This window comes from Ammodytes marinus (genome assembly GCF_949987685.1).
Source record: "Ammodytes marinus genome assembly, chromosome: 23".
NCBI classification, from domain to species: Eukaryota; Metazoa; Chordata; class Actinopteri; order Uranoscopiformes; family Ammodytidae; genus Ammodytes; species Ammodytes marinus.
The window spans coordinates 10,047,213-10,075,212 of record NC_137227.1 but is presented as its reverse complement, the minus strand read 5'-3'; the positions used below and the strand labels follow the sequence as shown (position 1 = coordinate 10,075,212).

At 39.8% G+C, this 28,000-nt stretch overlaps 1 protein-coding gene across 3 annotated transcripts in view; it reads left to right on the top strand.

Moving 5' to 3' along the window:
• Positions 1-24,809, top strand: part of lrch4 (leucine-rich repeats and calponin homology (CH) domain containing 4) — a 45,825-nt gene extending 21,016 nt beyond the window's left edge. The window contains exons 2-18 of one of the 3 annotated variants that reach the window (XM_080052375.1): positions 1,488-1,632; positions 3,285-3,414; positions 3,935-4,040; positions 4,802-5,048; positions 5,764-5,860; positions 7,079-7,193; positions 7,283-7,416; positions 7,520-7,575; positions 10,234-10,389; positions 10,966-11,034; positions 11,226-11,280; positions 11,385-11,448; positions 12,715-12,816; positions 12,905-12,996; positions 13,734-13,871; positions 14,912-14,989; positions 24,583-24,809. In XM_080052375.1, coding sequence (XP_079908501.1) covers positions 1,488-1,632; positions 3,285-3,414; positions 3,935-4,040; positions 4,802-5,048; positions 5,764-5,860; positions 7,079-7,193; positions 7,283-7,416; positions 7,520-7,575; positions 10,234-10,389; positions 10,966-11,034; positions 11,226-11,280; positions 11,385-11,448; positions 12,715-12,816; positions 12,905-12,996; positions 13,734-13,871; positions 14,912-14,989; positions 24,583-24,735 — 1,937 coding nt within the window. In that variant the 3' untranslated portion in view covers positions 24,736-24,809. Of the gene's footprint in view, positions 1-1,487; positions 1,633-3,284; positions 3,415-3,934; positions 4,041-4,801; positions 5,049-5,763; positions 5,861-7,078; positions 7,194-7,282; positions 7,417-7,519; positions 7,576-10,233; positions 10,390-10,965; positions 11,035-11,225; positions 11,281-11,384; positions 11,449-12,714; positions 12,817-12,904; positions 12,997-13,733; positions 13,872-14,911; positions 14,990-15,861; positions 20,369-24,582 lie in introns of those variants that run through there. The other 2 variants (XM_080052374.1, XM_080052373.1) reach the window with 2 other exon arrangements.
• Positions 24,810-28,000: the final 3,191 nt, after the last annotated feature.

Sequence of the window (28,000 nt, the reverse complement as noted above, 5' to 3'; positions counted from 1 at the left end):
CCTTAACAAAGAGAGGACCTTCCTCCTCCTGCTGCCTCCAACAGCGATCAATAAACAGCCATTGGGCTGTCTGCCATTGACAGACGCCTGTCTCATTCTGCTGCCAGTGAAAACTCAGCGCTAATGGGGCTTTTTGGAATCGCTCTACAGACAATCTATTGATGCCTTATTTTTGTGTGCTGCACATTCTCATTTCTGTTATCCAAGCGAGGCCAGGAGTGGAGTTTGATACAGATATTTGTGAGATGGACATGTTGATGACAGGGTCAAAATTGAGCTCGCCCAGTAATGCTGGTGTGAGGAAATGGGGAGATTTGGAAATATGGGGCAATGCTTGGAAGGTAATAAGGACACAGAAATCAGGCTAGGATGAACCGATTTCAAAAATGTTTGCACATTTATACTACAAAGGATCTCAGTGTTCCAGTCACCTTCATATTCCCACCGGTAAAGTAGGTCTTTACTGGTATCATATAAATTGAGTTTTAAAAGTTTTCTCAACTGCATTCGTGAGCTAGATGCAAACAGAATTTGGTTCTGCTGTGCACTTGTCCTTGTCTGAATGACAATAAAGTTCATCTTGAATCTTGAATCAAACTTGCAGATCTGACCAATAATATCACTCTGCTACTGCTGCCCATACAATTTCTACCATATAGTTAGTCATCGGGGGTTCCTTGTCAAATTTATCGCATGTAGCTCGCATGTATGCACAGTTTTTCATCTATGCCATGCTCTGCTTGGTAAAGCTCATCATGATACGTAATTGAAATTAGATTGAACTGGTATATTCATGTGTCCCTCAAGGTGGAGGAGAATGGCCTACATACCGTAACTCTGAAAACAGAGAGCTAGAAACAGCCAATAGCAGCTATTTTTGGAAATGCTCACCCAGTTTGGTCAGAAGTGGATGAAAATTGGCTGTGCCAAGTTCCTGTCACAGCAGGGAAGGTTCCCTGCCCGAGCGGTTTGTTAATTTTAGGCTGCCGGTTTCGTACAAGGATACATCATACAGTTTGTGTAAGACCAAATGGCAATGGGGTCATGAACTATGTTTGGGCGTGGAGACTAGAAGATTCTTACAGAAAGCTTTTAGTAAAAGCTCAGACAGAAAGAATTCAACAAAAGATGCTATCAAGTGGCATTATGGGAATTGTAGGATGCTGCATACATATTATACATATTTGAGACTAAGTCAGGATATGTCGACCTGCTGCTTTTGGAGCTGTAAAACGATACAGAAAATAAACATCACAAATATATATTTACATATCAAGTTTGTAGCACAGTCCGACTATTTAATTTATGACAGTTTATAAAATTGAAGCATGATTCAACCTACCTGAATAATAAAACTCTTCTTGCTAGAAAGTCTACTATAGAAATCATTCCTACTACCAAATGTCTTCCTTTCCAATGTGTTGTGACAGTATGAATGCTGGAGAAACTCTAAAAACCCATATTAACGTTCGGTCGTTTTTTTTCAGATTTGGCTAAGAACCGTCTGTGTGAGCTGCCCGAGGAGCTGTGTCAGTTCATCTCTCTGGAGACGCTGAGCCTGTATCACAATGGGATGCGTTCACTGTCCCCTAACCTGGGCAACCTCCAGGCCCTCACCTACCTCAACCTCAGGTAACTCAACACCACACAAACACATTACTACCATCTGAGCCTGTAAGGTAGTTCTTATTGTAGTGCAGCTCCCTTTGAACAAAAGTCGTTGGTGCCGCACGTAAAAACTAAACAAAAGATACCTGTAGGTCCTGACTGAACTCGGCTATCTGACCTCAACGCCATCTTGACTCAGAATGAAAGACAACAGGCAATTGTTAAAATCACTGTGAGTGAAATGAACTGGTTCAACTAGTTACTAGTTCAGTTAAAGATGGACTCAGCAATTCTGGAGAAAGCTTGTTGTCAAAATCACTTTGTCAAAATCAGTGAATGTCTCCGGATGATATGCTACCTGTCCGTACTGTGTGAGCTGAAACAAAATCCAGCCTAGGCTCTATTTATATACCCGTAGTTTACATACCAGTTTACAGTGCCTAGGCTGTGTATTAACACCAGCTTTTTTTCAGCACGCACACAGTATGGAGAGATAGTGGATTGTGAGGAAATATTTACTGATTTTGACAAAATGTGATTTTAAAAACTCCACGTTTTAAACACGTCTTCCGAAAGGCACATCATCAACAACGTTGGTCTTATTTTCAAACCCCTGGCCGTCATTTCTGTCAGTTAGGAACATGACAACCTTGATTTCAATCCAAAAAATTATCCAAACCAGATGGTCCCAACCTTTTTTCCTCCGCTGACTGTTTTCATATTGGCAACATTGTTGAGTTTGGTGGTGGTGTACCAGTGTGTTGACATTCCACACTGTAAGATAAATGTGACATTAGGCCCACCAGTACCACACGGCCTTTGTTTGTGGCTTCACATGCCTGTTCACAAGTTATATATGTTTCATTTCATGCAGAAATCACACAAAGTATTTCACTGGCTTCACTCACTAAATTAACAAACTACAGATGGATGTCTCAACAACACTCTGGTGGTGTCGTTACAGATATTGTTATGGAACACATCAGTCACTTAAATTGTTTCCTCATGGAAATCTGTTTGCACACAAATGTGGTAAGAAGGACAGTAGCTAACGTTGAACCGTGAAAACCCAAATGAATAAATCTTATTTTGTACTAAATTGAAATAAGTATTTTAAAACTTTTACTTTTGCAGTCCGACCTTTGCATCCATCTCAGGCTAGTCTTCAGTTTGCAGGTGCTTGGTGCCTCTAAAACACAGCTGTTGTTTGAAACCTACTTTTGAACTTGAGTGTTTGTTTAAGCTGGAGATGAGAGCGAGAGAGGGCGTCCAAATCCTGTCTGAACCTTTTTCACAACAACAGAACCACATTACGACACCCCTCTCTCCTCCACGGCGCTATAATGTAACTGTTGCTAGGAGACCAGCGAAAGCCATCCAGGTGGCTGCTAATACAGGCGGCATCAAGGCTCAAAGCAAGTTCACTGTGTCACAATACTAAGACTCAGTGTTGGCCGCACATATTTTCTTGGCTAGCTAGTTGGCTTCGAAATGAAACTTTCTGTAAAAAAAAAAAAACTTAACGGTAGGAACATTTACAAAACATTTCATTCACACAAAAGAGATTTTAAACAGCAGTTTATCAGTGATTATGGTCTTTGAAATCCAATGCCTCTTGAGTGACATTATTGTTTGTTTGTGTGTGTGTGTGTGTGTGTGTGCACTTGTCTCCACAGTCGTAATCTTCTGTCCAGTTTACCCCCGTCGGTGTTTCAGCTCCCCCTCCTGCGAGTGCTCATCGTAAGCAACAACAAGCTGTGTTCGCTGCCTGCAGCCATATTCTCTCTCACACACCTCCGTCAGCTGGTACGATACACACACACATACTTGCACTCATATTGCTGTCTCTAATCAATTGTTTCTTTATGTGCAATAACCCTCAGTTGTTTAAACACAAGCCAATTGATTTTTATAGAAAGGTCAGTACAGATATTTTTATGTCCTTTTTAACGGTATTAAAAAATCATTCAATTTAAAAGTAAGGCCTTAAAAAGTATTTGGAGCAAAGTATTTAATATCCCTATGAAATACTTAGAGAGGGGTTGTTATGTTACAAATACGCACTTTATGATTTTTTTTTACACTTGTTGTTACGGGATATCAATGAGTTGAAAGGTAACTTAAAATGCGTCAGAATCTTTGCCACTACCTTTAACAGTATGGCTGTGACGTTGACGTTAAATATCATTCTTAAGTTTAACTTGGCGATTCTTGGGGGTTACCCTGTTTTTGGTCATGGACTACTGAAAAGTGTCAGCGGTGTCATTGGTCAGTTTTCCATCACCTGTCTCACTCACTGTATTCTCTGTCTGTTCTTCTCTGTCAGGATGTAAGCTGTAATGAGCTGCAGTCTTTGCCGGCGGAGCTCGGTCAGCTAGAGTGCCTGAGGGATTTAAACCTGAGGAGGAACCAGCTCTCCACTTTACCTGAGGGTATATTGACACATTTGACCCCATTCACTTCACCACAAACCTCCAGCAGTTATCCCTAAACTCTTCCCACAGTTCTCTATTCTGTTTCTCGAGACACTTTATCATTTTTCATCAATTGGTATATAAAGCATTTATAGAACATGATACATATACTTATCCACTAATATTTTGCTCTGTTGAGCCTGAAAGTGTATGTTCATCACACCAATCAAATTATATGTCTCTATATACTGTAGAATATCAGTGAGATGGTAATTGCATCATTATTTCGGGCTATCGATTGTTTATGCGTAGAAGTATTGAACTGCTTGTGACTTCTGCCTGCCTAATGCATCTTACACCTGAAGTGCTCCATTCTCTGGCTCATTAGGAGGAAATGTAAATGAATGTACTTCTTAAAAACAAGAATAAACCGAATATACGTGGGTGTTGCAGAGGAGAGCTGTTTTCACCAGTTCTTAATTCAATCCTGGCCAAGTTATGACAAGTAAGACAAGTAAGCGTTTACAAGACAAGTAAGCGTTTACTAAGCGGAAATTGAGCCAAGCTAGCTTGTTAAAATAAAGAAGTAGTTATTAGTTACAGTATTTAGGCTCCACACTCGAACCATAATCAGTGTCAACAATTACTTTTATTAAAACGTTACCATCCCTGATATTAACTAGGTATTTATGAAAACATTAAGATTTAGCCTAGTACCAACTATTTGAGGCAAACATGACACTCTAGCTAACAGATTCCCCTCTCTTTGCGCCCTCCAGAAATATCGGAGCTCCCCCTAGTCCGGCTAGACGTGTCCTGCAACCGCATTTCCCACGTGCCCTTGTGCTACCGCCACCTCCGGCATCTCCAGAGCATCGCCCTCGACAACAACCCGCTGCAAATGCCGCCCGCGCAGATCTGCTCCAAGGGCAAATACCACATCTTCAAGTACCTCAACATGGAGGCCTGCAAGAGGAGCCAGGAGGAGCTGGAGAGACACCTGAGGCCCACTGGATTCAACAGCTGGTGAGGAAGACTGGAGGGAGGGAACGATAACGAAAGGGAGAAGGCAAAGAAAAGGCAAAAAATGAAGGAGGAAATGTTCAGAGAGTAGTAGAGAGGATGAAGTAATGAGCACAGTTCCACTGGTCAGAACTTAGGTTTATCTCAGACAATGAACACCAGGTATGACTCCAGTCATTTGAGGTAAACTTTGCTAAAATGAAAGATTAAACAATACTTTTACTGCTATAGAAAAAAAATAAGCCTTTTTGCTTTCTTTGTGAGAGTGAAATGACACCACCATTGATATAAATATACAGAGCTGGAGTCAGGCTGTAGTTAGCCTAGCTTAGCATAAAGACTGAAAGCAACTGCAAGCCTGGCTCAGTCAATAGTTATAACCTACAGTAACATTGAAATAAGGTAAGGGGATAAATAGCAGGAAGTACAGTAAAAGTAGAGCAGACAAATGGATGTTAATGATGACGGTGAAAGGGAATGTTGAACTAAGAGGAAGTAAGTCTTATAAATTATTTAAAGACCTGAGTAGACCCCTTTTTGCTGCCAAGTGAGCCATTTCCATGAAATAGACAGGACCAAGGACAGAGATAAGAGAAAATATCTGAAAAAAAAATGAGTCACTGGCCTTTAGACAAATTAACCACTGCTGTGTGTGTGTGTGTGTGTGTGTGTGTGTGTTGAACCTATTCTAATGTGTGCTCTACATTCTTCCCTGCAGTCTGTCAGACCATGAGCTGTTCACAGGCCAGTTTGGAGGGCTGGACTCTGGCTTCAACAGTGTGGACAGCGGGAGCAAACGTTGGTCCGGGAATGAGGTACAATAACTAAACACTCATTCATACACTGCACTTACCTGTGTGCCCAGTGACTACATTATATGTTAATCAAACAGAAGTATTAATATTTGATGATCCAGTGATATCCATAAACCAGACACTTTATATTTTAAAGGTCACCTATTATGCAAAATGAATCTTTCATGTTTTTCGGAGTGACTAGAGACTCTCAAAGCATGGGGGAAAAAAAATAACTATTTTTCTCTACCTATTTTCTTCTCCATGTTCAAAAATCCTATTAAGGCTTTAACGATTATGACATCATAAGGGGGGAAAGCCACGCCCTCTCATTACCAACCTAACTTGGCACTACCTCCACCTGTGATAAGAACACCCCCAGATACACATGAATCAAACTGGTAGTTAGATTCAAACCAGCAGTTAGATCCATGGCCAATCCGAGCAGACTTGGCTTTTTCGAAGGTGCGGCTTTAAATATCTCCTATTATACTCCTATTATACTACTTTTCTGGTCTTAATCCCTCATTAATGACTCCTATAGAGCAACCAGACACGAATCACAGCACAAAAAACTCTCATCTGGGGCTTTCAGCATTCTCTGTCAACACTGGGCTTCGTCCTTCTCCGCCCCCCTCCTGCCAACCCCACTCCTTTGTGATTGGTTACCTTCCGGAACACTTTCAGCGGCGCGCGGGAAGATTTGAGCAGTCAGGTGGGGGCATGGCTGGAGCGTGCCTGAGCACGTTGCAGCATTAGCATACATGGAAAATCCGGATTGAACTACGTAATTTATGTACGTAGATCAATCCAGGAAATTTGAACAAGTGAATCGCGACCGGCGTTCCTAGTGTTTAGCGCTCTGCACAGCCACCCCAGACGGTCAGCAGGGAATACGTCTAAATGCATGTAAGTCACTATTTGACACTTAAGTATGGTTAAACATGACTATAAATCATTATAACAATGTTTAAAGGTCATAAAAGTTGAAAAAGCATAATAGGTGCTCTTTAAGAGACAGGCTCTAAAATGGAGCGTTCTAGGCAGAGGCTGAAAAGGGGGGAGATACAGCAACAGAACTGTGAGAAATATAAATAGTTTTTTGGAAATTACACCATGGAAACTATTTCTACTAATTTACAATTTTGAACCTAAAAATTTATAAAATAAAAAATGTAATATATTGTGTTAGCAGTGGTGTACAAATCAATGGCTCATTTTGTCCATCTGTGGGTCCAGTCAGCAGACGACTTCTCCGAGCGTTCCCTTCGTATGGCTGAGGTCAGCAGAGACCAGAGGAACCTGGAGGAGGAGGAGGAAGAGGAGGATGGATCTCCTCTGGAAGCTAACAAAGGTGAGGAAGGAAACACCTGCTACCTATTCATATAGTTATTATTTTTTTGATTTTAATTTGTGAAACAAAAGCTTTGTTTGCACATTTAGAAAACATCTCTCCCCGGCTCTTTGCAGTGAATGGAGTGGCAGAGCACATGGAATTCATTGACAGCAGTGTGACGGAAGAGGAGGGGACCAGGACGGATCCACCCACACCTCCCCTCACTGCACCTCCCCCTCTGGTAACCCTCACTCACACACACACACACACACATCAGCAGTTGTGTTCTGCCCTTTAACTCATCTTAGAACAGGGAAATAATTGATTGTGTCATTGTTCTCCAGGTGCAGAAAGAGAGCTCTTCATTACTGCCCCAAACCCAGGACACAATAACATGCAGGTAAGTCTTGTAAGGCACACTGTAAAAGATACTTATTGTATGGCACTGCAACATTTTAACAAGGTTAGATTGCAACTGGAATAATGATGTATAATACAACAACATTAATTATTGTTTAGAGAACAAAACTGGAATATTGTTGTCACTATGATTTAGGTTGGAACTATAGTACCACGACAGCATTGGTGTTTGTCGCTGGTAATATCCTCTACCAAAGCCTCATATATTTACTCTTCTTGTGATAAGGTATTCCAGTATATTTGAATATTACACATTACATTTACATACTCTTCATCTTAACTGCGCTGTGTGTCGGTTTCTCTGGTGGGAAACTGTGTACCCACTCACTCCAAGTGACAAAGACGGACAGGGCTTTATCACTTTTTCTCTCTCTCTCTTTTCCTTCCTCATTTTACAAGGTCACTTTAAGGGTATATAAAGAGCTGGGAAAAGTCAATAGACTGCAGTTCCCATTACTTAGTGTTAGTCAGTGACTCCCTAGCCCCTCCAACTCTGCTATGCATAGTGCTTTTTAGGGTCTGTTATCTCTGAAAGTTAACAGCCTCAACTCGCTGACTCGCCCAGTTCTTTCATTTTCTGACACTGTGGCAACATGACAGCGTTGTCTAAAATGTTCTTGTATCTTTTTCAAATGTCAGAGGGAGTGTGAAACCAGATAACAGTCAATCTAAGGTGAAACATTTAGTCGCTTGCTCATGTACATTTATACCAACAGTTCTGATAGTAATTGCTAAATCAAATACATTCTTTGGTTCCAGCTTTGCAAATGTTGAGGAGTTGCTGCTTTTATCTATTTTTTACCATTGAAAATAGAACATCTTTAGGTTTTGGATTGTTGGATAGAATTAAGACGTCATAATTGTATTTACATTATTTTGTCCACCTTTTTAATATAGACTAATATAAACTTATCAGACACTCATAATACCTTTTTATTTATATAGCGCTTTCAAAGTACTCAAAGACACTTGAAATCTGTAGGCGGGCTTAAGATTGGGGACAAGTCAAACTGCGACGGAAACATCGCCGCAAAAAAACCCCAGGGCAAGCCATGGATGAGCTGGATATAGCTGTCTTACAGGATGTTGCAAGTCAAATCCAAGAAGAAAAAGAACTTGACGTAAAACTATCAACTCCTCCTCCTAGCAACAACATTGACACATTGAAAATTCCGGAAGGATGTGTCACCCATTTACTGATTAGTAAGAACAAAACAAAACAAAACAAAGCAAAGCCCACTCTTGAAACAGAACTTGGCGTACAACCTGAGCATGAAATCAGTCTAAAGGAATGAGGTGGAACAATGTGGCCGTCTGATTATCAGCTTGAAACATCGTTTTGATAAAACATACAACTACATTACTTTCTACTGGCCTTAAAGCTTAGTCACATCGTGGATTGGACCCAAAACTTTCTAACACGTCTTTTTATCTCAATATTTTCCTTTCCATGTCGTCGTCAGCAGCAGCTACACAGGCCCTGCTCCTACAGTATGTGTGCTGAAGCAGGCAGCTTTTAGAATGCTGCTCTCTGGTAACCAACACAATAGCATTGTTGAGATGTATTGTCCCGGGAGTGCATTGGCTACATATTAATATTATGTGATGCACGGCCATTGTTGTCAGCACTACACGGCACACTCCATTGTTTTAAATATTTTCCTCAATAAGATTTATATACTGTATATGACTCAGAAATATGTAAACTGGACTTCTGGACAGTGGGCGAGTTGGGGTCAGCTGTTGCACAATCCTGTATCTCCCACAAACACTTAAACAATCGCGTTGTAGCTTGAACAAACGGATGTTCCAAATCTTGGCTTCCAACACTTCCTTTGGGACTTTCTCAAAATAGAACTGACTTAAAAATGGAAACTCACCACACAGTTTCTAAAGAGACTCTTACATTTACATGAAAAAAATATTGAGTGGCCTTCAAAATAAATGGTGCAATCTGTTCAATCACTTTAATAGAGTATACCGTGTCTTTTTTATGAGAAGTTTCTGCTCTTAAGCTTTGATCTTATTTGTAGTTTCTACATGGCTTTGAACCTGAATCCGTCCCATGAACAGTCTTCATCCATTGTATTACATAGTTTACTTTAGTATATCAGTTAAAATGAACAATGATACTGTTGTGACCAGTCTGCTCTAACTTTAAGAACAGATTGTCAGTTCTGTACAGTTGGATCAACACACAGTGACTGATGACTGACTAAATGACAAATCTCCTTTCAGTTCTTTGCAACTGAGAAACTGTACTTGTGTAATACAAGCTTCTGTTAATAGAATGTTAACCTTTTTATTTTTAGTGTACCTTCAATTGCCCTTTGTTTAGTAACATAACATAATATAGCATCCTCCAAGCATCATGGCTTAAATCATACAAGAGCCATTTAGGTATGGTACATTATTGTTTAGGTAAATTGTTGAATGTTGTCTTGATGCAGGAATTCTTGTCTGCATAGGGGTGTCATAACAAAATCTCTGAAATGGAGCAGAAGCATAAATGCCAAAATATTAATTGAAAGATTGAAAAGATCAGTCTACCAAACAAAAGTTGACCTGAATATCAAAAACGCCTTGATTTTAAATTCTTATATGGCATTCTCATACTCCATTTCTCTCTTCTCTCCAGACCCAGCCTCAGTGTGGAGGTGGAGCCCCCATCATCGGCCTCCTCTTCCCCCCTGTCCCCCTCCAGCCCCACCCTGGAGGAGCGCAAGAGACCGGGCACTCTGCTCATCTGGCAGGAGAGAGAGCGTCTGCAACAGCAGCAGAGAGAAAAGGCCAGGTCAAGACACATTCAAATTCTCATCAAAGAAATTCAGTCAGTGATTCTTGAGAACGCTTGTTGTCAAAATCAGTGGATATCTCCTCACCATCCATTAGTGCTGAAAAAAAAATGCCAGTGTTCATAAACAGCCTACACTCTGTAAACAGGGATGATGCTATCTATGATGGGCCCCCTTTGTTTACATACCCTAGATATTCATTTATTTTGGCCAAAAGCATTCTACAGAATATCTGAATCCACCTTTTAACTGAGCTGATTTATTTTGAAAAGCAACCGTCCCAAAAAAAAGAAGATTGAAAAGCTTTGTAACCCAGAGTTCACCACTGAAAAGAAAAGGACTATATAGTATTATATGAATGGATTGGACACAGACACATCACATGATATTAAGAGCATGAATTTGACTCTGCATTTTTGTCCATTCCTGGAACACAGTGTGAATGGGAGCTTTTAGAAGGTGTCAGGAGTGTAGTGCAGAAAAGATATATGGCTCCATCATAGGCTAACTCCCCACTGTCTTTTCCTTTGACCTAATTATACACTCTCTCCATGTCTCAACTCTATATGTTGCAGTTTGCTGAAGTCATCCACCAAAACAGGAAGTCATGCGGCCACTTCACCACAGTCAGGAAGTAGCTCGGCGTAAGTAAGGCCTCTAGAAACACGCAAGCAGATCAAAGGCACACACACACAGCACTGAGTGAATATCCAAGATATATTCCTTTCTCTTCATTCTGACATTTCTTTATTCTATGCTGCATTTCAAATGGAGGGAAGTTTGAGGGTGTGGAGGTGTTTGTAGTGAATGAACTGTGGTGTCTGTCTCCCCCTAGTGGTGCATCTCCAGAGAACAGCAGCTGCCACACAGGGCTTCGGCAGCGATGTGCAGTGAGTATTGGCTCTTATTACAACAGGAAATACAGCTAGACAGTGTGTTTCTATTGTTGAATCTCCATTTTGTCCTTTTCTGTCTTTATTTTTGATTTTTGTAGAGCGCTGATCAGATGTGCTCAGTGTCTCCTTCCATCCTTCTACAACGCTCCAGCAGCAGAATAGGTAACACAACCACAGACACAATTGTTTGTTTTAAAACAAGTTTTTTTACAAGGTTAATTATTATTTTAATTATTTTATTGTTTTGGGAGAAAATACACATTTCTGGCTGGCTGTTTTGAATAAAAATAAAAATATATATATATAAACAAAGGTGCATCTACTAAAATTAGAATATCATGGAAACATTTTGTTGCGATTAATTCGCGGGTTATTAATAATTACTGAAGTATACAGAGTCAATACAAGCTTCCACATCAGCACCGTAATTTCGCTTTGCAAAATTCACATTCCAAATTATTCGCTTTTTTGTGACGTTTATTGGCGTTGCGCCCGTTGTGCAACTGCCTTAATAAAGGATTTTCTTATCTTATTCATTACACATTTTTGTCTTCATTTTCAGGATTACGGTTTACAGCCCTTGAAAATCAAAGATCCAGCATCTCAAAATAGTTGAATATTACATAAGACCAATCAAAATAATATTCTAATATTTTGAGATACTGGATTTTTGATTTCCATGTGCTGTGGGAGGTAATAATCACATAAAAAAAGAAAGGCTTGAAATATTTTACTTTGTGGTTTAATTAACATTGCCATGAATTATTTTAGATACACCTGTATATGGACACCTGCAATATAGATGCAGTCACCATGATATCCACTGATATCTAAAAAAACACAGAGACATTGTTGCTGTTTGAAACTTTGCCTTTAACAAACTTAGGCGTGTGTCATCGTCAGCCTAAATTATTCAATGGAAAATCCTCTGGCATGCCTGGTGTTTATAAGCTGCACCTCTACCTGTCTAACCTGTCTCATTAAGAACAACTCTCATTGTTCCAATCAGCTGATTTGAATTGAACTGTGTGTAATGATGGCAACATTACTAACAATGCACATGACCTGACCAGTTGACTTATTCCTTGATATCATATCAGTTAGAACTCTATTTTTTGTAGTGTATTTTATTTAGTTTATGGGCTACTCTGGCCGGTCATTACAAATGATGCATTTCAGAATTTTTTTCTCATGTATTGGATTACCTATATTATTGTCTGTTGTTTACAAGGTCAAGAAAGCGCTTATGTTCCAGTTTGACAAAAACATCTTTACTTAAAGATCGCTTAGTTGCTGCATTACGGTTGGAATAAGATGGACATGGACTTAAGATTGTATTATCACACTACTGTTATATATCAAATTAATTCAATGACATAACAATGACATAAAATCCAGACATAACATTGTCCTGAATGTTTATGACAGATGTCCCATCCTCTCCGAAGACGTCCCCTCCCCCCGGCCAGGCCCAGAAGCCAAACAGCTTCCTGTTCCGTGCTTCCTCACGCAGCAACGTCAAACCTGCAGGTTGACAAACAAACAAAACGGCACAGCTTCATTCTCTACTTCCGAAATGCTTCAACACTGTTTACTCACTGTCTCTCTGTCCGCTCAGGCTTTACTCTGGGTGAGTCCGGCAGAAGTGAGTCTCGCACCATGCTGCGCTCTCCTAAAGAGGAGAGACTAGACATCGCACAACTACGCAAGGTAAACCACAACATACACATACATCACTGTAAGCTGGTTCCTTCATTTGATAAGATGTAGTTTGATATGTTATAGTAAAATGAGGGCAGACCCTAATGTCTAGTGATTTTAATGGTTTTTCATGGAAATACATGTACGGTATATATGTAAGGGATAATGTATAACGAACGGTCACTCTAGAGAAATAAATACCGACAAGGTGAAATAAAGGGTTGCTTACGGTACAACAAATAGTTTGTTACAGTCGGATCTTCCCCCATAGCAACTATATTAATCTGTAGCCAAACTAACTCACTTCGTCTTGACTGGAGTCTATTCAGACATTAACCATGACTGACGTTCCCTGCTCTCCAGATAAATTAAAAGTCATGTTGAAAAGGTATTCTATATTTTTGAAGGAGTAATAGCCCTAACTCTAGATGTCTGTCAGCAGATTGATACGAAAGGAAGTCATAGATCAGAACAATGTCTGTAGGTCCATAGCAACAGTGAATTATCATTAACTGCGGGCATTATGCAGAAATAATTGCCCGTAGAATGCAGTAAATATTTTGTATTAGCTTTTTCTCAGTTTATTGAAGATATAAAAGGCTTACAATTGAATTTGTATGATGACTACACACATTTGCAAAACATCATTATTATGATAATCCTGGATTTGAATAGTTTGTGCTTTTTAATCAAGAATCAAAATGTGACAGTATGCTCTCTCTCTCTCTCTGTGTGTCCCTGCTCAGACCCTGGAGTCTCGGCTGAAGATCTCTCTGTCTGAGGATCTAGGTGAAGCGTTGTCCAACGGCACCGTCCTCTGCCAGCTGGTCAACCACATCCGACCACGCTCCGTCTCTATCATCCACATTCCCTCCCCAGCAGTGGTGAGTAGTCTGCTGACAACAACTGACAATGAGCAGTTTGGTGCTTGTCAATAATTTTAAAGCATTTTTAGAAGGATATTGCTGTGTAACTGACATTACTAAGTGAAGTAACAGACTTAAGAGAAAATTGTCCCTTTATTATGTAGTAGCCATTGTTTAACAAAATGGACCCAGTCTCTGGACTGATTTTTTTTAAATATTATGTACTGTAAATTCTCAAATAAAAACTTGAATAAGTGTTATGGAGATAAATAACTAATATTCGCACATGAATGAATGCTTTTAATTCTTAACTCTTCTCTTCTTAAATTCATAGTTTTTAATTTTTTCCTCATCCATATCAAGTTAGCATGAGTGAAACTTAACACTTAATTAGTGTGTGTGTATCACTTGGAAAGCCTGACAGGAATAAGGGAAAAAGAGGGATTATTCCTGGCATGCTTTTAATATGAAACATCTGTGCAGGAAGTGACCATTTCCCCCTTCAGATCAGTTGGGTGTGTTTGTGATAGTGAGAGTAGAAAGGTGGGGAGTATGACATGACCTGTTATTAATTAGTGCTGTGGAAATGTAGATTAAAATTCATCATTTTCAAGTTTAATTCATCAATTTAAAGTGATAGTTCAATATTGGCCGAACTACACTTGAAAAAAGTGCAAAAATGACCTGCTGGTGCAATGCAGTGCATCAGTCCGCAAATAAAATTAAAACATCCAATTGAACGGATAATTATTTTTGAGGCAAGCATTTATTTACGTACTGGCCCCCTCTGTAACAGTAACTGACTTCTGCTACAGCAATGTCTCCCCAAAAGTCCTCAAAATGACTGTGATCTCCTAAAGGTATCAGACTAACTATGCATAAGTACCTCATACAACCCAACTTCAAAAATAATGAACTATCCCTTTAAAACAGGAAGTGATCTATAAACAGCAAGGCCTCTTCAGAATATATGAAACAACAAATCCCAATATACAAAGCATAGAAGTAATTTCACCCCAACATGAAGATATCTAAATGTGGTTGTGTTTTATTTTCAGCCAAAGCTGAGCTCAGCAAAGTGTCGACTCAACGTGGAAAACTTCATTGTTGCTTGTCGCAAGCTGGGAGTCCCTGAGGTACAGTCAATGTCTTGTTATGAATACCCCTTCTCCTCTACTTATAGTGCAACTTGTGCACCATTTCCATACTTTGATTCATCTTAATGTAATATTGCTGTTTAAAAAACACTTGAAATGAAACTTCCATGTGCTTTAAGCTAAGTTATGTTGCTACATCATACCTGTCAGAGTTGGACTGATGTGGTTGAAGGCCTTTATTCCTGAATGAACATATCAGTCCAACCCTAACTTTGCTTCATGTAATTCCACTATGTTTTGTCCCTCTCTTGTCTACGGAGCCTATGAGGGGAAATGGAGAAAAAAAAACTATAGTGAGGCCACTTTTTACTATATTGAGGGCACAAGATTATAAATTGAGCACACAATATAGTATTTTAAGATACTAAAATGTGCGCACAGGATATTAATTTGCGCACATGCTTTAATTAACACACACCCCATGGCTCACTCCCTTCACATCACACACCGATACTCGAAACAAGAACAATGTTATTAGTGGAGCTTAGAGGACGTCTCTAAAATGAGGTTGTGGCTCATTGTCGGCCTTATGACCAGAGCAAAGCTGCATTGTTTGTATGTTAACATTTTGCCTAGGAGTTATTGAATCCCAGAAGTTGGAATCTGTCAATATCTTTCAAATTTACTGCAGTGTAGCATACTTTTTTAATTAACACGTGCGCACCAATTAATATAGTATGTTGTGCGCTATATTTAGTATATTGTGCCCTCAATATAGTAAAAACATATATATATATATTTTTTTTCTCCATGTCACCTCCGGGCTCTGTACTTGTCTCCTATTCTTAACAGTATAATTACTTTTATTTTCCTCCTCTTCTTCTGTGTGCGTGTGTGTGTCCTGTGTCCAGACGGACGTGTGTTTGCGCTCTGATGTGCTCTTGTCTAAGCTGCCCGCTGTGCTGCGCTGTGTGACGGGCCTGCTGTGTGCCGTGGAGGGGGGGGAGACGGCAGAGGAGCAACAGCCCCCCCACCACACCTCACCACCGCCCTCGTCAAAGTCCTCCTCTTCCTCACTGTTATCCACAGACTTCCTACTCTTCTACTGCGCGGCAATGGCCCTACTCTACGTCCTCTACTGCTACCTGCTAACCTAAAGGAGCAACACACACAATACTTTATATACATATATATAAGACACATGTTCACTTGACTGTGGAACTGCTTCACACACTTAACTGAACAAGCAGTCACTGTTGTGGAGTTTGAGGCCAGCATACACACGCAGCTGCTGCTTCCACAGTTGTTATTTCAGACAAGAATCTGCAGTGTGTGTGTGTGTGCCCTCCATGGGCAGCAGAGCACACGTCAACACCTAAGAGAGAGAGAGAGAGTGTGTGTGTGTGTGTGTTGACTCCCTACAGCTGCACTGGTTGGATGTTAGAACCATACAAAGCATGCTGCCAAGCACCTTTTTAAACATAGTACACTAAAGTACAGTGAAGTAGACACTTAGAGGGATAGTAAGCACTACACTGACAGACACAGATACTGTTTGAGAGCAGATGAACAGAGAAAAATGCCTTAGCCTAAGTTTAGCCTTCACTCTGTAACGCACAGCCTGTTGGAAGAGACAGGAGTTTTTCTGTTTGACAGGCAGAGCTGCTCCACACGCAGAAACAATCTTATTGGTTGAGACTTTGGTGGAGCTAAGGTAACCACAGCTTTAAGTTGAATCCCAATTATCACTTTTATCTTACATTCACACCTGCTCTTGATAAACACGCACTCATAGACTTACAGCTGCCAGACAAGAATCATGCACTTAACTTTAAGTGCACATGATGGATTAAAACTGAAGGCCCAATCTTTCCCGGCCAACACCTAAATATCTTCACTCGAAATGTCTACAAACGAAACCATGCGCTAAAAAGCTCCGCAGAGATAATCGTACTACATATTTACACAAATAACCTAATTGATACATTGATAATACAAAGTCAAAATCTATTAGTGCATCTTTAAATATATCAAAAGCCTCATTGTTAGTGCATGCTATGTATGTAGTGATGTACATTTACATTAGAAAAATACCATGAAGACTAAAACTGCAGTCTTTCAACTGATCAATTAAACTGCAGTTTATCACAACATAGTTTATACTTGGTTTTACAAGTTAAGAAATTGCACTCACCACGTGAATAGAAGATACAGGAACATGGCAACATCAGCTCAGACCGGTTTGAAACCATCCTCCAGGGTTAGTCAACATAGGTGCAAGAGAAAATATATTTGAACAGTGAAATGATAACCCAAACCATCCGTTGTGAATATTTATTACACTTTACAGGCCAAACTCAACCTACCATTAGTACACACATAGCATATGCTTTTAAGTGTATGGAATTGCACTTGTTATGTAGCTTAGCTTAAAGTGGCTACAAGTAACTTTGTCGGTTGGCGACCCCTTTGGACAAAAGCGGTAGTATTTTTACGACGCCAGCTGTCGTAAAGCTGTTTTATAGCGCGCGCAATTGTGTACGCGTTGCCAACGCACTCCTCCTGCCCGTCTTTTTTTCTTTGGTTCAGCCCCGTTATCAGACATTATGATGACAAATAACTGTCTCAAACAAGGCTCCCGCTCCCCTTCCCTTACCTGGAGGTTAGGCTACTCAAATCGCGTTGCTGAGCTACACTGAAATCTGCGACCATAGAGCCTGCATACGCAAGCCGAATATCAGACTTGGTGTGTGACCAGACCAAATGCAGTAATAAACACGTCTTTCTTTGCACTGCTGGTCTCATTTGCTGTTAAAGGTTATTTATGATTATCAGAGGAAAAATAAGGCTCTTTTAAAGATATTCAAAAGTTACTCGTAGTGGCTTTAATGCTGTGGACTAATTATTCCTTTTTAACTGCCTATTAAGACTGTGGTTCTTTAGTGCGGCTCACCAAGTTTTATCTAAGATATGATTTCTGCGTTGAGAGCCACTCTACCTGGGAAATCTTCAAACTCTGGTCCAAGTGTCTGTAGGCAGAGAAGCTAGTGAAGTAACCTGAGACTGAACTGTGAATGTAATTTTTTTTTAAGCCTCGAGAGACAGATGCATGTTGGGTAAATGTGGAACCTGGATGTTCATTTTCTCACACAACAATGTGACTGCATGGGACAAATGACTCAGTGCCTCTTAACTGAACATTGGCTGAGACCAGTGGCAGAGACTGTTGCATTTAATTTTTTATTTTTTTAATGTCTGCTATGTTAGCTGTGAGAGGCAGGGGGCGATGTCGCTGCATCGATCCCCCTTCCGGGCTTCATGTGTCCAAACTGATGGTACAAACCCCTCCACAAGTTGTATATGTTAAGTATTTTGTTTGTGGTTGTCACTGGTCCCTTTGACCAGCTGACAATTTGTTTGTATAAATGTAAACAGGTTGTTAAATTATTATTTATTTTGGTAGTTTTTGTGGTAAAACAGCAGAGGCTTCAATCAATGAAGTTCAGCCTGTAAGCCTCGTGAAGGCTGTGTGTGTATGTGCTTGAATTTTCTCACACATAGGTGAATTAAATGTAATCAATATTCAATTATCCCCGAGTTAAAATAACATTGATTGTTTTAAGTTTTTCCTTTTCATTGGATTGGTAAATCATTGATCCCCCAGAGGCTCTGCGTTTAACAGAGCATCAAACGGCCTCTGCTGTTTCCACCACACGCTGTGTCTGGCTTATTGCTCAAAGAAAGGTCAATGTCTGCCGCTAAACACAGATTGGAATCTGATTAGAACCCTTTTTCTGACTGATGTGGGTTTTGAGAGCTAATATCAATAGGCAGATTATTTTTTTGATTCTGTTGCTAAAGCACCTAAAATCATTTATTTTTTGTTATCTTATCAAGGAAATGCAACAATATCGAAACCCTATTAAGACACTAAAACCTTCAACTAGAACCCTAAAAACTGACCTAAAAGCAATGGGTGCAAACATACTGTTAATTTTGTTTCATTTAATTAATGTTACATGTTAAATACCCTAAACTATCTAATAATTTCACACTATGTTAGTCTAACTCTACTCTCATAAATTGAGCAGGGCTGATTCTCTTAAGTATGGATATTAAATAAGTAAATCAAAAATTATTTAAATAAATTGTGTAGAATGAAACTACCCTAATTTAAAAAATATATATTTTAAAACTACACTAATTATGAAATGTTTCATCATGCTGATTTTGATAATAGCTTTGTTGGAGTTCACTTTGTCATAGAAACCTTAATCTCAAAATGCCCTTTTGATTGGACACTGGTGTTCTTTTCTTTCTTTAATTTCATGCCACAGTTTATTGTCATACCACCTGGAGTGACATAACTCCTTGCCCTTATCCAGCGTAGTTAGTTATACACTCTCTGGAGACTGCAGCAACAACAATGTCAAAATAATTTAGGGTCGTAAATATCTAGACTGCCGTTTTGAAAGAACAGAAACCACCCACTCCTTTTATTTAGCTAGTTAACGGGGCTAAACTTTCTACCTATCTGGAAGCTAATCAGTTTAGCTGCAACTCTTCACTTTGATAATCCAAGTTCATAAACCAACCAAACTAGTCAGCATGCTATATTGGTAGCATGTGCGGCCTAGCCTTTAGTTGGTTGATGTAAAAAAACAAAAAAAAAAACATTAGCATTGTTGTTGCTATAGATAAAAGGAACTAAGAGCCCGGGGCATGTGATTGGTGGAAAGGTGAGCAGTTTGTGACAACACTGGAATAAAAAAAACTAGTAAGTCAACTTTTCTACGATGTATTAAAAACTCCAGTAAAACTATTTATATTGAAATAAGAATAATGAAACATTTTTTTAATCAGTTTAGTTTTTATAATTCCTTAAATTATCTTAATATTGGTTCATGTAATATATACACAATGTATTCATGATTGATTATTTCATGCCCTTTTTTTTATTTAATATTGAGCTCCCCAAATTAGAAATATAAATATCCTTTTATAACTTGTTCTTATTTATCGAGGGGCAGAGCACACAGGTCGTTTCAGTCCACCGTCCATTTTACGTCCACATCTCTGTCTTTGTCTAGAGATCATAATGTCCACTGTAAAAACCTCCCTCCCCCATGTCTGACGTTTTTTTTTTTACAGCCTGCTGTTGAGATGAAATTTATACTGTTTCAATTCAAATGTATATTTTATAAATGAAACTGGATAAGTGACATACAGTTATTCATTCACTGGCTTACACCAAGCTACATGTAATTAAATATGTTAGCGGGACAGAAGTGCCGCTGCGTTCTATATTTATATGATACCCTTGTATTGTTAAGAAGCGTTTTTTGAGTTTATATAAATCTATATGTAAAGTTTTTTTTCCCACCGCTGTAAAATGATTAAAAGCAAACTTTTACCATGTGCTGTTTGTCTGCTTTACCTGCTGTCGTACTTTTCGCTTCATCCGTCAACATCTTTTGAGTGTGGTCAGGATACCTGCAGGCACTGAAAAATGTGTTAAGGGTCAACTTTCTAGCTATTTAGTGAGCTTTCGATTGCAAGTTCATTCTGATTAAAGGATAAGTCTGGTGATATTTTATAGATTTTGTCTTGTCAACCAATCCCATTGCTAAGAGTCGAACCAACAATGAATGTGTTCTAACAACAATACACGTCACCTTTTTACATTAACTTGTCAAAGTACGTTTTTTTATCATCTTCTACGCCTCATTCTGGGCATTAAGCTGCAATGGATTCATGTCGGCCCCGGAAACCAAAGGGGAAAAACTCAAAACACTCCTTTTCAAATGTGTATGTTTACTTCATAAAGAAAGGTATGTTTCAAGTTAAACTTTTGGCAAGGGGTTTTAATAAATCCTTTTGGTGAAGTGATAGGACTTTGTTAAACACACTTTTTGAGTTTAGACCTCTTATCTGGTACGTAATTGAATAGGGGAGAAAAATAATGTCCTTGGTAGGCAGACATCTCTGTGATTTTTAGGCCTATATATTTTGATTCACCACCTTTTCTGAAGAATTCAGTGTCCCGCACTGTGACTCACTACATTCGCTGAGAACCACAGTTGTATTTGGAGCCACAGAGGGCAGCGATGAGTCATCTCCATTCATCATCATCATCATCATCATCATCTTTATTGTCAGACTCAAGGTCCATAAAAAGAACACACAAAACATAAAAAACATAAAAAACCCACCCCACAGATACACACATTTTCATAAAAGACATTCATACCAATACCTCCACATTGGTGACTGGTAACAAATTGTACTGTAGCTGGGATTAGTCAGCACAACCACAATGCAATTCTGTGACGTATTAAGGCGACAGATACATTTATACATCAGGTTCCTCAACAATGCTCTGAAAGTGCTGACACCTGCATTAAAAACAGGGCACTAGCACTACAGCACCTAGACCTCCTCAGTAGAATACTGAAGCAGTCATTATTTAAAGACACATTAAGATGAGCCACACAGACAAGATTTGGGCTACATCAAATGTCTTTTCAGTATGTTTCGGTTAGTTTTATGAGATAAACGGCTACAAAGACAGGGCCTAAAGTTTGCTATGCAAATGTGTCCCTGGTGAAATTCCCCAGTGGGAACCACAGACGGGGTTGGGGAGGTTATGTGTACAGTATTGAGAGATGGACTTTGTTGGTTTTGGGTGTTTTTTGTGGGATTTGTTGACAAATGAAAACCTAGAATAACACCAGACTTTAATTTAAAATATTACAACATTCAGCAGTGTGAAGGACAGGGTCAACAAAATATACAGCACACTAGCCTGGTTACTACTCATTTGTTTCTAATTGGCCCTTAAGGCAATTGAACAACCCCTTCCTTCCAACTGATGAACTGTTGTCAAACTGTGAGCGGGGCATGCAGATATCCTGACGTGTGTCCACTGTGCCCTGTGCTTTAACCTCCTTCAAATAGCTCCATGTGTGCATCTCCTAAACAGCAGGTCTGCCTTCACACAGTCCAGCTGGCCTTCTTGTTGGAGCAGGTGAGTGTGTTTCAAGCCAAGGTCAGAAATCAGCCACTAGGTTTGTATACTGCACCATAATCCCACAGAGAGAGACTCCATTAATCAGCGTCCGCTCTCGCTCTTTTCTGATTTCCCTTGTCACGTCAGCTTGCAACTCTGCCTTCTGCTCACACACACACACCACACGTCACGTCACTGGGCAGTGAGTGTTTGTGTGTTAAGATTTCATATGTACAGTCAGACTTCAGGGTTCACAGGTTTAAGGGGGAGTCAGTGATTCTGGCTTGTTATCAAAATCACTTTTGGTCAAAATCTGATACTATCTACCCGTGATCCACTACCTGTGTGTGTGTGCTGAAAAAAACGGGTTAATACATAGCCTTTGCTCTGTTAATGAGTAGGCCTACTAGTGCAGTGCCCGTAGGAAGCAGTATCTTATGCATGCTTAAATGTAACCCGACTATCAAAGTGGGACACATAAACAGATGTAGCCTACACATAGGCAGTGTCACAGTCATTGAAATGGCTGTCGCATCGCTCGTCAATGTGACTTATGTTCTTTCTTTAATATTTGTTGCGCCATATAATCCTCTATTCTTTATGGGCTTACACAATTTACACAAGGGGGCCCGCCGTCGCTAGAAACATGCCCGTTTACAGAGCCTAGGCTGTGTATTGACACTTTTTTACAGCTCACACACAGTACAGACAGGTAGTGGATCGTGAGGAGATATTCACTGATTTTGCCAAAAAGTGATTTAGTCAACAAGCATTCTGCAGAATGGGTGATTACACCTTACACAGGTAATCACCGTTGAGTGAATTTGTTCCTTTAGATGGTTTTAAAGTGGTCACTGATGACGATCCAGGGGGGGCCCAATCATTGGACTCCCTGTATAATGAAAAATCTTGAGAATCACTGTAGCAGACAAAAGCTGTGCAGAGGCGACTTCAAATCCATCCACATTCTGTTTACAGTCTAGAGCTACCAGGACAAACATAGCATAATAATAAAATTGCTAGAGCAAAAAAAACAAAATGCCTCCAACAGCAATCAAAAGAGTTCCCCAACAGAGTGAAGTCTAGTCATGACCAATCATCTCAGCAAGAATCCAAATGAAAGTCCACAATTGGCTCTCAAGGACAAGCATTACCTTTGTCTGAAAAACATAAAAATGGGAGCATAATGGGGAGCGTTACGACCACGCTGCGGGTGTGAGCAAGTAATTTAATTGGGGGCCCCGGGGCAGACAAACACATACAGCCTCCACCTGAATCCTTTCTACTCTTTATAAGCCGTGGCCAGTAGCCCTGTCAGTCCACCACTGCAAACAAAACTATGTGATATGTATTAAGATTGCTTACTATTTGGCCAATGTATGTTTGGATTTCTTAACATCCAAAATATCAGTATCAGCATCAAAAATCCAGTTTCCTATACGTGTTTAAATTACTATATATACATGTTCAGTTAGCAGATTATGTGGTAAATTTCCCCTTGTTGAAGACTTTTGCCTTACTAAGTTTGAATTCAATAACAGCAGGTGCGACCGAGCCCAGAACAAGTTATATGTCACTTTGAAAGGTATTTGTCATATAACACAACAAAATATGTGACAAGTTGAATGGCATTGTTTGAATGCCAGGAGCGCTTTATTAATAATTCAGATCAGAGATCTTTTCTTTTCCATTACACCTCACATATTTTGTATTTTTACCTCATAACTGAGTGTGTGCTTGTTTTTATTTTGACGTGCCTGGCGGCTTGTTCCAAAGGAAAGTGGAAGTAAGTCTGATTTAATGGCTTTTCATTTCAGGCCCCCGAGGCGATAAACACCCCAACATTTGACATGGCGTGTGGATGTGACAGATACATCCACTATATATGAGATTGAAATGACATGCTTTTGCTATAGAATGCAATTGAGCCTCTCTTATAAATGGATTAACTCTTAGAAGAAAAAGACATCAGATCTATTTCATTTAACAGACAGATTCTAGCCAGAAGATTACGTCTTACTTCATCGGCTACCGGTTCTTGTAAAAAGCTCAAAGCAGCCCCTCCTAAAAAATAATATTTTAGTTATATTACAGATGATGTAGAATGTATCTAATATATTTCAAATTGTTATTGTAGCATTGTCATATTATTATAGCTTTGAATAGTCTTAATGCTATTTAAATACAGTTAATTCATAAAGTTGTGAGATTTGGGAGAAATTCTATAATTTGCTTTGATTTAGAGGGTCAGAAAGAAAGGTTGACACAATTCTCTGAATAATTTTTGGAGAGAAAAATACAACATTTTGTTCCCATTAACTCCTAAGAGGAGATGTAATATTCAATTCAGTGCACTTCAGGGATTTTGCTGCTACAACCTACTTGTTCTGGTACGACCACTTACTTATGGTTGCTAACGTTATCCAATGTTAGCAAACTTTAGATACAGTTGTGTAACCGTCCGACATTACTAAGTTTGCTGGATTTTATGACTCCTACATCATTATCCTGTGACTGGCACTTCCCAGCCAACATGTCCATGTGGGTATCTAATTCAGGCCCAAAACATATCTAGTACGTAACTTACCTGCATCTGCTCACTCCTTACTTCCTCCCTTCCCAGGATGCCTTGTGTTCTCCCCAGCTCATCACAGAGGAGGAGGGTCTGAGTCGACTGGCCCACACGGTGCAGGTGCTGCTGGAGGTCACCGACGGCCTGCAGAAGGCCACAGCTAGGCAGGAAGTGTCTGGGTCTGCTGGGTCAACACAGTGCTAGCGCCACGTAGCAGCTAGCATCCGCAATGATCTACCAAAGTCACACCAAACACATCCATTCAGTGTCTGTGTTTAACATGCTTCATATTTGACCTCAAAACACATGGGAACAATAAAAACACTTGTGTAAATGGCTTTAAAGTCTCGCCGTGTCTTTTTTCATTCTGGTAAACTACACGGGTTAAAAGGAAAGTTCAAAAAATATACTTTCTTCCTCAGAGGTTAATGAGAATAAAGATATCAGTTCAATTAGTCAAGTTCAGTGTTGGAGCCAGGATGTGATTAGCGTAGCTTAGCAATAAGACTGGAAGCAAGTGGAAACAACAAGCTTTGATGTCCAAAGTTTCAAAATACTTATTCTTACTTAATGCTTAAATACTTTTAACACCTCTAAAGCTCAGTGACGAACAGGTGGTGTCATTGTTGTTGAATCTGTGGACAGAAGCACAAAAAATTAAAACTAGTGGTTTTAAGGGAGAGTTATTCCCTGGAGTTATTTCTTGAAAAACAGCCACTGATCCATCAGCCATGTGGTTCCATGCAGTGTATTTGGCAGTAGGCTATTGAGGGTATTCAGATACAGTTGGTGAGCACAGGCTTGGTTTTGGTCCCTGTTTAAATACAATGGAACCAAATGTGGAAATAGGACCTCAGGAAACTGCACACAGGAAAAATAATCCTAAAATAATAATTGTATGTACAGATTGAACCAAATATACACAACCTGAACATCGCTGAACTTTACAGGTGTTTGACAGCACCATGCTAGCCGTTTCTCCCTGCCAAGCTATGTTTATCTATCTCTTTAAACATAAAAGTTGAGGCCAGGATAATTCAAAATCAGCCAACTAAACCTATTTTGTATGAAAAAAAAAATCTACTTGGGGAGGCCATCTTGAAGAATGTCCGCCATCTTGGATTTTCAAGTGGCCAATCATGAAGATTTGATCAATAGGCCCTTGAGGAATACACCAATAGCTTGTATCATAATTTGCACAATTCCTGACAAATTTATTTTATCCGCTCCACTACTAGAAGGTCAGATTGGCTACTACTAGCATAGCTCACCTGAATCTCTGTTGGCCAGATTGCTGCACTGTGGGAAATGAAGGCATCAGGTTTTGACAAGGAGGAAAAATCTGGAATGTGTGAAACAGGATCTGTTAACCAAGACAGATGTTTGCTATAATAAAAGATGATAAATCTGGTTCTTCTGCATCGATTTAGATCATTTAAGAAAAAATGTCCATTCTAAATTGGTGGACTCCTCTTAATCCAAAGATACAAATGGGATGAATGTGATATCAGTCCTCTTATCTAATTTTGAGAAATACATGAGTGCATTTTCAGAATTGAAGAAGAAACTTTATCTTGGTTAAATTGGAATTACAAATAGGAAAAAAAGAGCCATGCTGATCTTGTAAGACTGTAGCGATTGTGGATTGTTAAATGCAGCTTTATAAATTAAACATTTGTGTTGTTGAGTGCAGCCAAAGCGTATAAAAGGAAATATACAGGCTGATGAATTGAACACGCTGCTTTAAAGCACTAGTTCAAGCCACTCTACTGCAGCAGTGAATGGATAGAGCAGTGAGATATGTGTCTGTCCCAATGGAGGCGGGTGGACATTTTTGGGTGCTTGGAGCAATAATGGTAAGTGTGGTAAATGAACAGCACTTATATAACGCTTTTCAACCTTAACGGACAAAGCACTTTGCAATTGGCTTCTCATTCACACAGACACGCGCACTGTGCGTGCACACACACACACGCACACACACACACACACACACACTGCAGGAGCTGGCCTGAGGACACACACAGACACACACACACACACACTGCAGGAGCTGGCCTGAGGACTGAGTCACAGCTGCAATGTTAAATACCCTACTATATCAAGGATTCTCAAATGAAAAGTAAACTAATAGTGTCGGGGATAATCCAGAATTAAAGGTGCTGTAAGCAGAAAGGTTCTTTTAGCTAGTTACTGTCAGTTAGCAGTCCCCTCGCTCGTCCCTACGTCACCACATTAATGCACTGCGGTCTTCAAGCAGCGAGTTATCTAGCATCATCTCAGATCCATAAGTGTGATAAAACATCAGGATTTTTACCCGCTCCGCCATTGTAGGCACATAAACATTCACCCATCTGTCGCTCTGGCGTGCACCGGCAGTGAGACCATGAGTGAGACGGGTTTTCGGTTTGTAGCGTACTGTATGAATATTCGATTTAACACTTATATTAACATAAATAAACCGCTTATTTCACCTTTAAGAAAATCTACTGGATTTATAAATAGGATGAATAAAAGTGTATCCCTGATGTTAGTATTTCTAGTCAGTAAAAGCCCCAGTTATTCTTAAACTGAAGAATGATATAATTCTGCTTTCAATTTTAAAATTAGGGTGACGTGCCACAAATAGGCTACATACTCACATCATTTTTAATTGCAAAGACTGAGTGCTGAAGGCAGATTAAGTTTGAAAAACAAATACTGCACTTGAACAATGCCAAGTGCTAAGCTACCAGACGTACAGCGTTACACAAGGGCCCAACTGTTGCTCTGTTTGTTTCTATATGCCCCACCACAGACAGGCTCTGTATCACAGCTCCTCCGCCAAGAAGAAGAAGAGAGCTGCCTTCACTTTATTAATCACGAGTCAATTAGCTGCGCGGCCTTAATTGACTATCATCTTAATTGCGCCATCACGCTCGGCCTTGGAGGACCGTCTGCTGCCGGCTCCTCTTCTCACACACTTCTCACTCAGACACACACGCACACACCGACACACACGCACACACACATACAGGCTTGTGTATGGTAATAGCATGAGGCCGATTCCTCTCACGTCCGAGCCCATGCCCCCATGAGGCCCTTCCGCTAACCGATGCAGGGACTGGAGATGCAGCCTGACATTTATGGGCTGTAATTGAAAATGAGTATGAATCCCCACAACTCTGACAGGAGATGGATATCAGCCAAGGGGAAGATCTACTGTCCGGCTTCATCAACCCGCGCTGAGACAAAAGTTAAGATGAGGTGAAGAAGGTAACTGTTTAAAAGAGGGGGAAGTCACTGATAATACAGCCACTCTGATCGGCTTTACAATATGAGAAGCAGAGGTATTGTTTAAAGGTATTGTTGTAAATTAAAATCGTGTGTTGTCAATTTGACATTTTGAAAACATCAAAAGTGTATTTAGCAGATAATTCTGTAACAAAAAGCTTACGGTTCCCTAGGTGAATCATAGCTAGCAAGCACT